General features: G+C 36.1%; 2 protein-coding genes across 6 annotated transcripts in view; both read left to right on the top strand.

Annotated features, from left to right (window-relative positions):
* The window catches only part of LOC128558938 (major facilitator superfamily domain-containing protein 12-like), a 33,865-nt gene extending 20,847 nt beyond the window's left edge, over positions 1–13,018 (top strand). For 3 of the 5 annotated variants that reach the window (XM_053549331.1, XM_053549328.1, XM_053549330.1), the window contains exons 9-12: positions 176–273; positions 1,655–1,785; positions 2,418–2,516; positions 6,348–13,018. In XM_053549331.1, the coding sequence (XP_053405306.1) occupies positions 176–273; positions 1,655–1,785; positions 2,418–2,516; positions 6,348–6,427 (408 nt within the window). In that variant the 3' untranslated portion in view covers positions 6,428–13,018. Of the gene's footprint in view, positions 1–175; positions 274–1,654; positions 1,786–2,417; positions 3,328–6,347 lie in introns of all 5 variants that reach the window. The other 2 variants (XR_008371969.1, XM_053549332.1) reach the window with 2 other exon arrangements.
* LOC128558941 (titin homolog) overlaps positions 1–14,727 on the top strand; it is a 164,643-nt gene that overhangs the window by 83,925 nt on the left and 65,991 nt on the right. The window lies entirely within an intron of this gene.

Here is a 14,727-nt window from a genome sequence, read left to right as displayed (position 1 = left end):
ATTGAGTAATTTTTTCACACTATTGTAAAATTTGTACACTATTTTGAAAAAAAAAATCTTGCATCTTTATTTGGATTTAATTTTCAGATTGATTCAACCACAAAATTAATGAAAATATGTCACCCACAAAAAAACGATATGATGATGATTTCACAGTATATGTATATTTTTACAGGAGAGTGGAGCATTTGTGTATGGAGCAATGAGTTTTACAGACAAACTTTCAAATGGTGTTGCTATAGCATTGATTCAACAGCTACATCCATGTGGCGCGTATGTATACATGTAGACTATTACTTCTAACAAAACATTGTTTGCTCGAACACAACAGGCTCCCAGAAATTTGTTTGAGTGATTGGTAGTCCTTGTTCTAGCCATACATACATACATGCATACGTACGTACGTACGTACGTACGTACATACATACATTTCAAGAGATAACTGGGTCAAACTGGTAAGAACAGTGTTTATAATTATGCATTTAAAACATTTAGAGAATGTTATGGCATTAAGTCTGTTTAAAACATACAGAAACCGGCCACAGTGAATGCCCATGGGTCTGCTGTTGATGTTGTCTTTCCTCCCTGACCTATTTGTTGGTTTGCTGCCAACTGAAATCTCTTTATTGAAATTTATTTTATTGAGTTTTCTTCAAAATGGAATTGACATAAGTGACTAACCACTACAAGTTTTTACACAATTGACAAAGCCTTTGCTGACAGAATACCCTGTATCCATTTTTTTGGTTGATTGACCATTTTCAAGATACACTGGAGTTTATATCTAAATGCTTTCACCTTCACACTTGTCTTTGGCATCATAAAATGACCTTACAGGGCAAGGTACACAACTGGTTTTGTCAAAATTAAACTTAGATATTTTTTAAGTGCTCCATGTGAGCAGATTTTACAGAAAATACTAGGGCATCACACAAGTTTTTGACATCGTAAGATGGCCTCACATGGCAAATTATATAGCTCTAACTTTTATTTCTTTTGGTGAAAGTTTTACATAATTGAGCCGTGCCATGAGAAAACCAACATAGTAGATTTGCGACCAGCATGGATCCAGACTAGCCTGCGGATCTGTGGATCCATGCTGTTCGCTTTCAAAGCCTGTTGGAACTAGACATACTGTTAGCGAACAGCATGGATCCTGACCAGACTGCGTGGATGCGCAGGCTGGTCTGGATCCATGCTGGTCGCAAAGCCACTATGTTGGTTTTCTCATGGCGTGGCTCATATAAGCAGATTGCTCAGACGCTACTTTACTGAATGCTTTTAAACTCATCACAATCTTTTGCTTAATGAGATGATCTCACGGAACATGTTTGATAACTCTGGCTTGCATTATTTTAGAATTATGCCCCGTTTTAACACAGAAAAAAGGCCTTTTGTCATCCTCCAACATGTGGTTTCACTTAACTGATACTGTAAAATTGTTTATTTTGTTGGCATGAATGTATCATCTGAAAAGACAGTTTCGTTGGAGCATCAGTTTTGTGGTTTTCCAGTTGTATGGATAAAATGAAAGGGAAGTTTATGCTTAAGTTTATTTTGTGAATTGACTGAACCACGAAATCTATGAAAATTAATTCCCCAGGAATATTAATGATTTCACAATACTAGTATGTTAATTTGTATATATGTTCAGGGGTTGCTGTCCATTATGTGCACCATATTATCGGCATATACTGACGTCTGTACCTGGCGGAATGAGTGTGATAGCTGGTATTGCCCTTGCCACATTAATACCCCAAACATTGGGTACTCGAAGGAAAAAAGGTATCAACATTTTAACTTTATAATACAACATAGTTACCTGTGTAACCATTCACTGACATAGCTACACTGGGACAGTTGCTTTGATGCAGTTTTTGTTTTTCGCTCGACTTTACGAAGAAAAAGAAGAGCTATTGGACTTGCGAGTCCAATAGCCCTACCTTTTCTTTTTAAAGTCGAGCTAAAAACAAATACTGCATCCACGAAATTTAATCACGAGAAACAGGTTATATATTTCCATTCCTGATATTTTCAAATTTTGAAATCCACAAATTCATATCCCCACAAAAAAGCTGATTTGACCAAAGTCACAATATGGCAAGCCTATAAAAGTTAAATCCTAAAAGACTTCATGTATCAACCTCATCCTTTCTGTTGCATTTTTGCTGAAAAAATCTATATGTATGTAAGCTTAGATTTTCTTCAGTACCAGCATTTTTCCATTGTATGATTATAATGTTATAAAACTCAGTTTTGAGACTAAACATTGGCATCTGGTTGGTTGATTCTGATAACAATTTGAAATTGACCAATTGCTAAATTGCTCTCTAGACTTGTCTACAAGTTCAGTTTTATAAGCTTGAAGCCTGTAGTTTAACAAAATGTTTTATTTTATTTCCAATTTTTCTTTTTAGCTGCTTTACTGACAGCAGTTACACAGAATGGCAGAAAAAGGGAGGTAATTCCCGAAGTATCATATGAATCTGATGATGAGCAGGAACCGCTACTCCGAGGCAAGACTCACTCAATCCAGTGATTTCTTCTGGTGCATGTGCTAGCTCTAATGCAGAGATTACACGGTATCTATAGTCACACTTCCATGTTGCTTGTATACTTGTTCCTGCACTCCTTCCATGCCCCAATCCCCACACCCTCTGAACCAGACTCTGCAGTAATAGCACAATGTTCAGATATTTTTGAATTACATTCCAACCTGTATTAAGTAGCCAGCCAAGAATATGACACAATATGACTGCCAAATCAGGTGTCTGCTGAATACAGGTGGCAGCTAAAATAGGTGTCTTTTCATCTCTCAAAAACAACATAGAGGATACTGGTATTTGCTTGTTTTAGAATATCGTTCACCCTGAGAAAACCAGACACAAAATGTTCACAAGTGACATAGCCACTTGAGAAAAATCTGGTGTTCAGGAGTGAAAAATATTTTGTTCTTTCATGTAAAACAAAACAAACTTTCTTTTTCTTTCATGTCTTTTACCTATTGGCCCATTTAACTTTTGAAAAAAATATTGTTCACAATGAAATTACCAGATATATTTCACTGTTATATTTAAATAATTTTCTGAAAAGCATGTAATAAAATGTTTTATGTTGGAAATTGTTGAAATGATTTCTTAATTTCAAAAAAGAATTGATAACAAGTTTAAGCATTGGAGTTAATCTTTGTGAATACTTTTCCAGTAATATATACATACTTTGGCATTTGTCAGATCCAGGTATTTTGTTAATTGTTGCTTTTAAAAATGATAAGCTGCTAAAACTTTTTCTGTCTCAGCGTATCTAGATTATCAGTCCGCTTTACAAGTAAGTATGTTAATATTCCAACAAATCATTTAGGACAAAATTCTTTGTCCTCTCTATTTCCCCTCCTGAACAAAATCCCCCGTGCTCAGTTTGAGAAAGGCATACAAAATCCTCCTTTAACTTTGTTTAATATAAACTTTTTGACATAAAGTTTTTAGCTCACCTGAGCACGAAGTGCTCAAGGTGAGCTTTTATGATTGCCCTGTGTCTGTCGCCGTCTGTCCGTCCTTTCGTCCGTCGTCAACAATTTGACTGTTAACACTCTAGAGGTCACAATTTTGACCTAATCTTAATGAAACTTGGTCAGAATGTTACCCTCAATAAAATCTTTGTCGAATTCGATATTGGGTCATCGGGGGTGAAAAACAAGGTCACCAGGTCAAATCAAAGGAAAAGCTTGTTAACACTCTATAGAGGTCACAATTTTGGCCCAATCATAATGAAACTTGGTCAGAATGTTACCCTTAATAAAATCTTGGACGAGTTTGATATTTTGTCATCTTGGATCAAAAACTAGGTCACCAGGTCAAATCAAAGGAAAAGCTTGTTAACACTCTAGAGGTCACAATTTTGGCCCAATCTTAATGAAGCTTGGTCAGAATGTTACCCTCAATAAAATCTTGAACGAGTTCGATATTGTGTCATCTGGGGTCAAACTAGGTCACGAGGTCAGATCAAAGGAAAAGCTTGTTAACACTCTAGTGTTCACATATTTGGCCCAATCTTAATGAAACTTGGTCAGAATGTTACCCTCAATAAAATCTTGGACGAGGTTGATATTGGGTCATCGGGGGTCAAAAACTGGGTCACCAGGTCAAATCAAAGGAAAAGCTTATTAACACCGTAGAGGTCACATTTATGATGATATCTTCATGAAACTTGGTCAGAATGTTAATCTTGATGATCTCAAGGTCCAGTTTGAATCTGAGTCATGTAGGGTCAAAAACTAGGTCATAGGTCAAATCAAAAGAAAAGCTAGTTAACACTCTAGAGGCCACATTTATGACCATATCTGAATGAAACTTGGTCAGAATGTTAGTCTTGATGATCCATAGGTCAAGTTCAAATCTGGGTCAGGTGGGGTCAAAAACTAGGTCACCAGGTCAAATCAAAGGAAAAGCTTGTTAACACTGTAGTGGCCACATTTATGATCATATCTTAATGAAACTTGGTCAGAATGTTAATCTTGATGATCTATAGGTCAAGTTTAAATCTGGGTTAGGTGGGGGTCAAAAACTAGGTCACTAGGTCAAATCAAAGGAAAAGCTTGTTAACACTCTAGAGGCCACATTTATGACTGTATTTTCATGAAACTTAATCAGAATGTTAATCTTGATGATCTTGAGATCAAGTTTGAATCTGGGTCATGTGGGGTCAAAAACTAGGTCACCGGGTCAAATCAAAGGAAAAGCTAGTTAACACTTTAGAGGCTACATTTATGACCATATCTTAATGAAACTTGGTCAGAATGTTGATCTTGATGATCTTTAGGTCAACAGGTCAGGTGAGCGATACAGGGCCTTCATGGCCCTCTTGTTAAACTTAAGTATCTGAAAAAAAAATATGAAGACAGGATGTTGTAGTGTTCAGTCAAATTGAGAATGAGGCATGCCAACCAACACAACAATGTGCACATTACTGTTCACTAGAAATGAATTATCTAAATATTTCTTTGGGACCTCCATGGCTAAGTGATTATGTTTGCTGTCTTCAAATCACTTGCCCCACACCATTATGGGTTCGAACCTTGCTAGGGGTGTAGAATTCTTCATGTGAGGAAGCCATCCAGCTGTCTTACAGAAAGGTCGGTGGTTCTGTCCATGTGCCTGCCTGCAGTGATGATATGCCTGGAGGAGCACTGGGGTCTTCCACCTAAATCAAAAGCTGGAAAAATGAATGTAGCTCTAGACCCAGAAAAAAACGTTTCTTTCTGTTGGTTATGGAAATTAAGTAAGTTGCATGCAGTGTTTTGTACAATACAAGTGCTTGACAGGTTACCTGCTTAAATGGTGTGCTGGACAGCTGTTGGTGCTTAAATGGTGTTTTAGTAAAAGCTTTCAAATTCTCAAATGTTGATTTAACTGAAAATTTCTTATTAAAACTATATAAGGATCTTACATGCCTACTTGTTGTAAGACAGGGTTTTTCCTATCCAAGTAACAACATGGAATGAGAAACTGAGTGATAGTGAGATTTGTTCTGTCTTTAGGCAGTGTTTTTTTTTATAAAATGCATGATAAAATATCTAAATTAGAAATTGAAAAAAAAGTGGTATTTTCATTGAAATATAACAGTTAAAAAAGGAAGGTCATAAATGCATAAAGTGAGCGTGTTGCCTAGTGTCTCAAATCTTTAAGATTTCATAGTTACAGTTTTGGCTGAAAAAGTAAAAAAGAAAAATATGGAATTATAGCTTTGAAATTGGGAAGAAAATAATACTTTTCGCCATTGCGATTGGGGATAAATACCTCTGCAAGGGTTGGGAAAGTAGCTGTTATTCAAAGGCAGACATGTAAGACCCTTTTTCTTGCCTATCATGTTAAAATATATTGCGATGACAAACAGGTTTATTTATGTCATAATATGTTATACTATAGTGTCACTACTTAAATTAAGTGCAAGCTATTTTAGATAAGGTTTCTCCTAAGGGAAAGACAGAATTTTCACTCTAAGGAATGTGATCAGACAATCGTATACTTTCTCCATTAAATAGGCAAGAACACGTGATATTTTGTTCATTTTTGGGGATTATCATAGTGTTAGAATAAAGTGTGAATAATACCTTGTACACAAGTAGTTATTGTACATTATAAAAAAAAATCAGGCTTACAGATAATAATCTTATATTATAGATATTTTTTTTTATGCTATTATGAATTTCAAACTTTCTAAAGTCTTGGTGCTAAATCAGATTAGGAAGTGTGATAAAATGGTAAAAAGAGTAGTAGTAAAAACAAACAGTTTGTATGTAAAACATCTGTTTATTTATGATAAATAACTTTCGATGTTATGTTTTTCAGATTCCTTAGAGAAATATGTGAAGATACAGGATCCCACTGGTGTGCCTGAAATAAATGAAGATAGTAAAGTCACAAGTTGATTCATTGTGTGTTGGTGAAATATTTGGATAGTGTTGTCAAGGCTACCAGAAGAATGCCAGTACTCTTGCCATATTGCTTGAGCTACATGTCTTGCAAAAACTTGTTTCTGTGATCTGTAATATTTTTAATTTGCTGATAGAATTTGTGTCGAGAAACATTATGGACAATTATGTTTCCCTTATTTTAAAGTTGTGGGACACAAACATTTTTTTCTACTGTCGCAAGACTTAGTTTAAAAAAAAAAATAGTTGCAGAAAAAATGTCCCGGACTTTAATGACAGAAAATGTCCAAGAAGTGACAAAAAAATATTTATTAGCTCACCTGTCACAAAGTGACAAGGTGAGCTTTTGTGATCGCGCAGTGTCCGTCGTCCGTCCGTCCGTCCGTGCGTGTGTGCGTGCGTCCGTAAACTTTTGCTTGTGACCACTCTAGAGGTTACATTTTTCATGGGATTTTTATGAAAGTTGGTCAGAATGTTCATCTTGATGATATCTAGGTCAAGTTCGAAACTGGGTCACGTGCCTTCAAAAACTAGGTCAGTAGGTCTAAAAATAGAAAAACCTTGTGACCTCTCTAGAGGCCATATATTTCAAAAGGTCTTCATGAAAATTGGTCAGAATGTTCACCTTGATGATATCTAGGTCAAGTTCGAAACTGGGTCACGTGCCATCAAAAACTAGGTCAGTAGGTCTAAAAATAGAAAAACCTTGTGACCTCTCTAGAGGCCATATATTTCACAAGATCTTCATGAAAATTGGTCAGAACGTTCATCTTGATGATATCTAGGTCAAGTTCGAAAGTGGGTCACGTGCCATCAAAAACTAGGTCAGTAGGTCAAATAATAGAAAAACCTTGTGACCTCTCTAAAGGCCACATTTTTCATGGGATCTGTATGAAAGTTGGTCTGAATGTTCATCTTGATGATATCTAGGTTAAGTTCGAAACAGGGTCATGTGCGGTCAAAAACTAGGTCAGTAGGTCTAAAAATAGAAAAACCTTGTGACCTCTCTAGAGGCCATATATTTCATGAGATCTTCATGAAAATTGGTCAGAATGTTCACCTTGATGATAACTAGGTCAATTTCGAAAGTGGGTCACGTGCCATCAAAAACTAGGTCAGTAGGTCAAATAATAGAAAAACCTTGTGACCTCTCTGGAGGCCATATTTTTCAGGGATCTGTATGAAAATTGGTCAGAATGTTCATCTTGATGATATTTAGGTAAAGTTTGAAACTTGGTCACGTGCGGTCAAAAACTAGGTCAGTAGGTCTAAAAATAGAAAAACCTTGTGAACTCTCTAGAGGCCATATATTTCGTGAGATCTTCATGAAAATTGGTCAGAATGTTCACCTTGATGATATCTAGGTCAAGTTCGAAAGTGGGTCACATGCCGTCAAAAACTAGGTCAGTAGGTCAAATAATAGAAAAACCTTGTGACCTCTCTGGAGGCCATATTTTTTATGGGATCTGTATGAAAGTTGGTCTGAATGTTCATCTTGATGATATCTAGGTCAAGTTCGAAACTGGGTCACGCGCGGTCAAAAACTAGGTCAGTAGGTCTAAAAATAGAAAAACCTTGTGACCTCTCTAGAGGCCATATATTTCATGAGATCTTCATGAAAATTGGTCAGAATGTTCACCTTGATGATATCTAGGTCAAGTTCGAAACTGGGTCACATGCCATCAAAAATTAGGTCAGTAGGTCAAATAATAGAAAAACCTTGTGACCTCTCTGGAGGCAATATTTTTCATGGGATCTGTATGAAAGTTGGTCTGAATGTTCATCTTGTTGATATCTAGGTCAGTATGAAAGTGGGTCACGTGCAATCAAAAACTAGGTCAGTAGATCAAATAATAGAAAAACCTTGTGACCTCTCTAAAGGCCCTATTTTTCATGGGATCTGTATAAAAGTTGGTCTGAATGTTCATCTTGATGATATCTAGGTCAAGTTCGAAACAGGGTCATGTGCAGTCATAAACTAGGTCAGTAGGTCTAAAATTATTGAAATCTTTTGACCTCTCTAGAGGCCATATTTTTCAATGGATCTTCGTGAAAATTGATCTGAATGTTCACCTTGATGATATCTAGGTCAAGTTTGAAACTGGTTCATGTGCCTTAAAAAATAGGTCAGTTGGTCAAATAATGAAAAAACCTTGTGACCTCTCTAGAGGCCATACTTTTCATGGGATCTGTATGAAAGTTGGTCTGAAAATCATCTTGATGATATCTAGGTCAAGTTTGAAACTGGGTCAACTGCGGTCAAAAACTAGGTCAGTAGGTCTAAAATTATTAAAATCTTTTGACCTCTCTAGAGGCCATATTTTTCAATGGATCTTCATGAAAATTGATCTGAATGTTCACCTTGATGATATCTAGGTCAGTTTCAAAACTGGGTCACATGCGGTCAAAAACTAGGCCAGAAGTTTAAAAATAGAAAAACCTTGTGACCTCTCTAGAGCAGGGCTCCGGAAATTTTGATAATTCAATCGGTCCGAAACGAAAATCCTGACATCGGCGCTACCCCACCCACCGCATTCCCAATATTACATATTTTGTAAAACGTGATAGGGTAAAGAAATAAGCATGTCATGCATTAAAACTGTGTTACCAGTCACCGCGCGTTACCATACAATGAAGACAGTTATTCAGTGTTATGTGTGATCGTTACTTTGTTTAAATTTCGATGTTTTTCCGAGATAATACCAGGCATTGACACCGTGTGCGTAACTAGTCTAAAAGCCAACGCACGTGACTTCAATACCGTATACACGGCAGATACTTTGTGATGTTTCCTCATTCTTTGACGGAATTCTAATAAAATACAATGCGTCAAAGTGAGTTACACGACACATATTTTCAGCTAAACAGCCTCAGTATTTAAAGAATACTCTGCCGCGGACCGAATGTGTACGTTATTTGAACGCTGAGATCGAATTTCCCGCATGTATAGTACCAAAACGTCATGCGGGTTGGCCACGGATATTTCATTTCACTTACGTTGTACTTCAATAAGCAACTACATTTTATAAAGTTATATGTTCTCTTCTGATGTAAACAAAATTTCATTTTGAAACGTTTTTTAAAAGACCGATTTGATAAACAGTGCCACTCCGGTTTTCTTTATCATTCGTGGTTGCCCGTCCATTTTTTTCTTTTCGGGTTGCAAAGACGATTTTCTGCATTTGTTTCAACTGGAGCCCCAACAAATGAATCATGTAATTTTTTCAAATCAAGTAATTATAAAAATTATTTTTATCGGTTTTCCGTGTGATGTCTCATTAAATCAAAGACCTATAATGTACAATTATAACTCTTTGATTAAATGCAGCGACCATTTGTTTGTTACCGTGATCAAACATAGTCTTTTGAAATAAACCATCCGTCGGATTCTAAATAAAAGAAGTGGACCTCCGTCGAAATGATTAGGATCCAGTCAGAAACGTTAGGAAACCAGTCAAAAATGTTTAATACACCGCAGTCGGCTGTCTGCAAACATTGAAGGATGTGCCGCGCGAGCACTGATTGCGTCACGCGCTAATTACGGACCGATTATCAAAGTGACAATCAGACCGATTGACACGTTTATTGATTATCTGAAGGTGCGACCAACAATTTCCTACTTGGCAGGTGATCGTGTATTGAGATATAAGACCGAAATTTATACTTTTCTCCATTTTTACGGGACCGATTTTTTTCGTTTTTTCACTTCGCGAATCGGTCTGAAAAGTCAAAAATCGGTCCAAAACCAACAAACCGGCAAATTTCCGAAGCCCTGCTCTAGAGGCCATATTTTTCATGAGATCTTCATGAAAATTAGTGAGAATGTTCACCTTGATGATATCTAGATAAAATTCAAAACAGGGTCACGTACCTTCGAAAACTAGGTTAATAGGTCAAATGATAGAAAAACCTCGTGACCTCTCTAGAGACCATATTTTTCAATGGATCTTCTTGAAAATTGGTCAGAATTTTTATCTTGATAATATCTAGGTCAAGTTCAAAACTGGGTCACAAGAGCTCAGAAACTAGGTCACTATGTCAAATAATAGAAAAAACGACATCATACTCAAAACTGGGTCATGTGGGAAGAGGTGAGCGATTCAGGACCATCATGGTCCTCCTGTTTTTGCAAATTTTGAAAGTGTCTCAATATTAAGGTGTCTCAACATTTACATGTAGGTAATATACCAGTAATACTAGGCTAACTTTGTGACCAAAGCTGAAAAGCAAAAAGTGTGACTTCACAAAAAAAGACAATAAATAGTCAAAAGTATACCAGCCAAAATTAAACCACACGTTTTCTTGTAATACAATACATTAATTCTTTGATTTTTTTAAAATGTTTGCCATCTCACACTTTGAAAACTCATTATCATACCCCCCTTCGAAGAAGCTGGGATATTTTGCTTTGCACAAGTTGGTCAGTCCATTGGTCTGTCTGTATGTCGTTAGAGCGAACAGTTACCAGCCAATAACGCTTGACCCAGAACATTCAAATTTGGAAGGTGATTAAGCTTTTGAAGTAGATGACCCTTATTGTTTTGGGGTCCCAGATCAAGGTGTTAGACATCTTCTGCTCAGTTACTTGAGAATCACTTGACCCAGAATCTTCAAACTTCATAGCACGATTTGGATTGTGAGGTAGATGTCCCCTGTTGTTTTGGGGTCAAAGGTTAAGGTCACAGGGACCTGAACCTGGAAAACAGTTTCTGCTCAGTCACTTGAGAACCACTTGACCTAGCACCTTCAAACTTGATAGTGTGATTAATGACCCCTATTATTTTTTGGGTCAATAAGTCAAATTTCAAGGTCTGGGGGGCCTGAGCCTTGAAAACGGTTTACCTAGAATCTTCAAACTTGATAGTATGATTGGGCTTACGAAGTAGAAGAACCCTATTACTTTTAGGGTCAGTAGATCAAAGGGCAAGTCACAGGAACCTGAACCTTGAAAAACTATTCTCCTCATAACATGAGAACCACTTGGCCCAGTATTTTCAAACTTGATAGCATGGTAGAGCTTATGAAGTAGATGACCCCTTATCAAGGTCATTAGACTGAAAATTGGACAATCCATCATGGGGGCGTGGGGGGACATATGTGTTTTAAAAACAGCTCTTGTTACACTGATGAAACTGTTAGTTGCATCAAAGGTCAATGACTACTGACATTTTTATGAATATGTTTACTTTGAGAGGGACTGAAGAGGGAGCATACATGATTGGTGCTAATAATTGTCTTTTCCTCTATATACATTGTATTATGATTGTTTTGTTTAAACAGCTCCTGTTTATAAGTAATATTTCCCTGTACAGGTTTGTATATATAGTATATTTACAACTGCATAAAAACAAGTTCAGACTACAAACTGGGTATAATTGCAATAACTTATACATGACAGTCATTATGAGGAGCATTAACATACATATACAGTCAATCCTGTCTGTACAGACCACCCTTGGGATTTGAAAAAAGTGGTCTTTTTTGACAGGACTGGTAGTCTTTTAACATGGTTAATTTACAAGAGAAAATAGTGACCTTTATTAGCAGGTTTTATATAGGTAAGTGGTCTTTATTTGGAGGTGGTCTGTATCACAGGTTTCACTGTATATGCATGACCTATCATGAGTCTAATATACCACAAAGCTGTGTTTTCTGCATGTACTATTGTATGTTACAGTAGCTTATTGCTTGTATTAATGTTTTCATTTTTTTATAGTGTAAAATTTGATTTATGAGAAACTTTTTTTGTTATTAAAACAAAATAAAGTATTTAAGTAAGGAAAACCATTTAGAATGCATTTATGAGAAAAGTGAATTTTGATTTTGATTTTTGTTAATAAAAAAAAACAACTTTAAATGTAAATTTTTTTTTTTTACCATTTCTCAAAACTATATTGTATGTTACATGTATGTAGTTTAGGTCTTGTAAAGAGAAAAAGTGCTCTGAGTAGGGTTTACCATCTCCTGTTTTAATTATAAACCAAAAAAGATTTGGTTTTCAACTTAATCTGTTTGTAACATTGTATAATTTGCACATCATCGAGACATTGTCACTGTTTAATGCGCACATCTACCAGATATGTAATTGTTCAACGTGCATGTCCACCAGATATGTAATTGTAATGCGCATGTCTACCAGATATTTAATTGTTTAATGTGCATGTCTACCAGATATGTAATTGTTCAATGTGCATGTCCACCAGATATGTAATTGTTCAAAGTGCATGTCTACTAGATATGTAATTATTCAATGTGCATGCCTACCAGATATGTAATTGTTTAGTGTGCATGTCCACCAGATATATAAATTGTTTAATATGCATGTCTTCCAGATATATTATTGTTTAGTGTGCATTGAGCACATCTTCTAGATAATAATTATTATGTCATTGTTAATGTGCACGTCTTCCAGATATTTTATTGTTTAATGTGCACGTCTTTCAGATATGTCATTGTTTAATGTGCACATCCTCCTTATTTCATGTCTAATTTTGTTTTTCTAGATATCAGATTTATCATGTTGTGTTTGAACTGTGCAATACTCAAAATTTATAGTGCAGATATGAAAAATAAAATCTATATAATTCATGTTCTGCTTGTGTTGATTCTTACTCATTAACAGTAAAATTTTATTTATTCAATTTTGGTAATCTAATCTGTCAGAGATTTTGCTTCAGTCCAACGATGAGCAGCACTCACTCCAAACATGGTCTTTGTCAGATCTGTCTAAAATAATTGTATTTCCCAAAGAGACTATTAATCAGTACTATATGATCCTCCATGGCTCAGCGGTTAGAGTTGCTCAGAGGTTAGAGTTGCTGTCTTCTAATCATTTTCCGCTCGCTCTTGTGATTTGAAACTATGCTTGGGGTGTAGAAACCTTTTGTGTGGAAGCCGTCCAGTTGTTTGCAGAAGGTTGGAGGTTCTTAACCGTGATTTGAAACTATGCTTGGGGTGTAGAATCCTTTTGTGTGGAAGCCGTCCAGCTGCTTGCAGAAGGTTGGAGGTTCTTAACCGTGATTTGAAACTATGCTTGGGGTGCTGTTTGCAGAAGGTTGGAGGTTCTTAACCCTGATTTGAAACTATGCTTGGGGTGTAGAATCCTTTTGTGTGGAAGCCGTCCAGCTGCTTGCAGAAGGTTGGAGGTTCTTAACCCTGATTTGAAACTATGCTTGGGGTGTAGAATCCTTTTGTGTGGAAGCTGTCCAGCTGCTTGCAGAAGGTTGGAGGTTCTTAACCCTGATTTAAAACTATGCTTGGGGTGTAGAATCCTTTTGTGTGGAAGCTGTCCAGCTGCTTGCAGAAGGTTGGAGGTTCTTAACCCAGGTGGCTGCCCATGCTTGAAATATTTCTTGGGGGTTTTCCTCCGCCATGAAAAATTGAATGTTGCCATAAATTATGACCTGTAAATTTGTTAGTGTGACTTTAAAACCAACAAAAAATACTCCAGATTATTACTGTATGCCTTTACTGAATGAACACCATTGTTAAAATAAGGTCATCAGAAAAAGTATGCCATACAATAAACCTTTGATATTGGTAATTTAAAATTTAATAAATCAACAAGAACTACTGTTGACAAAAGCTGCAATGATCTACACACAGTTGTAACCATTTGTAACTTTTTGTCTCCAGAGTTCACATAAATTATTTTTAGATGGGCTTATAAACAGGATCATTATATGGAACAGTAAAAATTTGGGATAATCCCAAGGACGCAACCCTGCTATTTTTTCAAGTGATCCTCAGCTGACATTAACATTTACATATAGTTGTCATTTCTTCTTTAATTTGTGAGTGCATCTTTATCTCTGACTTGTTAAAACCACTAGATACATTAGTTAACTAGCGTCAATCTCTGATTCAGTGTATCCGAACATCCATACCAAAGTATTTCTTTATCATCACCATCATCACCATCTATATAAAAAATTTGTGACAGCACATCCAGATGAATATTTCATCACCAGAACTTGTGACCTGAACAGTGCTAAAGACTTTAGTTAGTTCAATATCTATTACTGAAGGAATAACCAATGTATATCTGTCAAAAATGAGGGAGAATGGGCTATGCATGCATATGAACAGGCATTAGAGGTGGTTAATCAGATTTTGGTCAATTTATGGATTTGTTCAGAACTTAACCATTTACACTTATTTTTATGTTTACCGAGTTCTTGCTACACATCAGATTTTCACCGAAAGTATTTCTAAAATAAAAGATAAGATAACGTTATTTTAGCATAGGTATAAATTATTTAAACATATTTTGCCTATAAGGAATAATACGAATATAA

The sequence above is a fragment of the Mercenaria mercenaria genome, chromosome 8 (assembly GCF_021730395.1).
Source record: "Mercenaria mercenaria strain notata chromosome 8, MADL_Memer_1, whole genome shotgun sequence".
Lineage (NCBI taxonomy): Eukaryota > Metazoa > Mollusca > Bivalvia > Venerida > Veneridae > Mercenaria > Mercenaria mercenaria.
The sequence above is the reverse complement of the archived record's forward strand: the minus strand, read 5'-3'. Positions and strand labels throughout refer to the sequence as shown.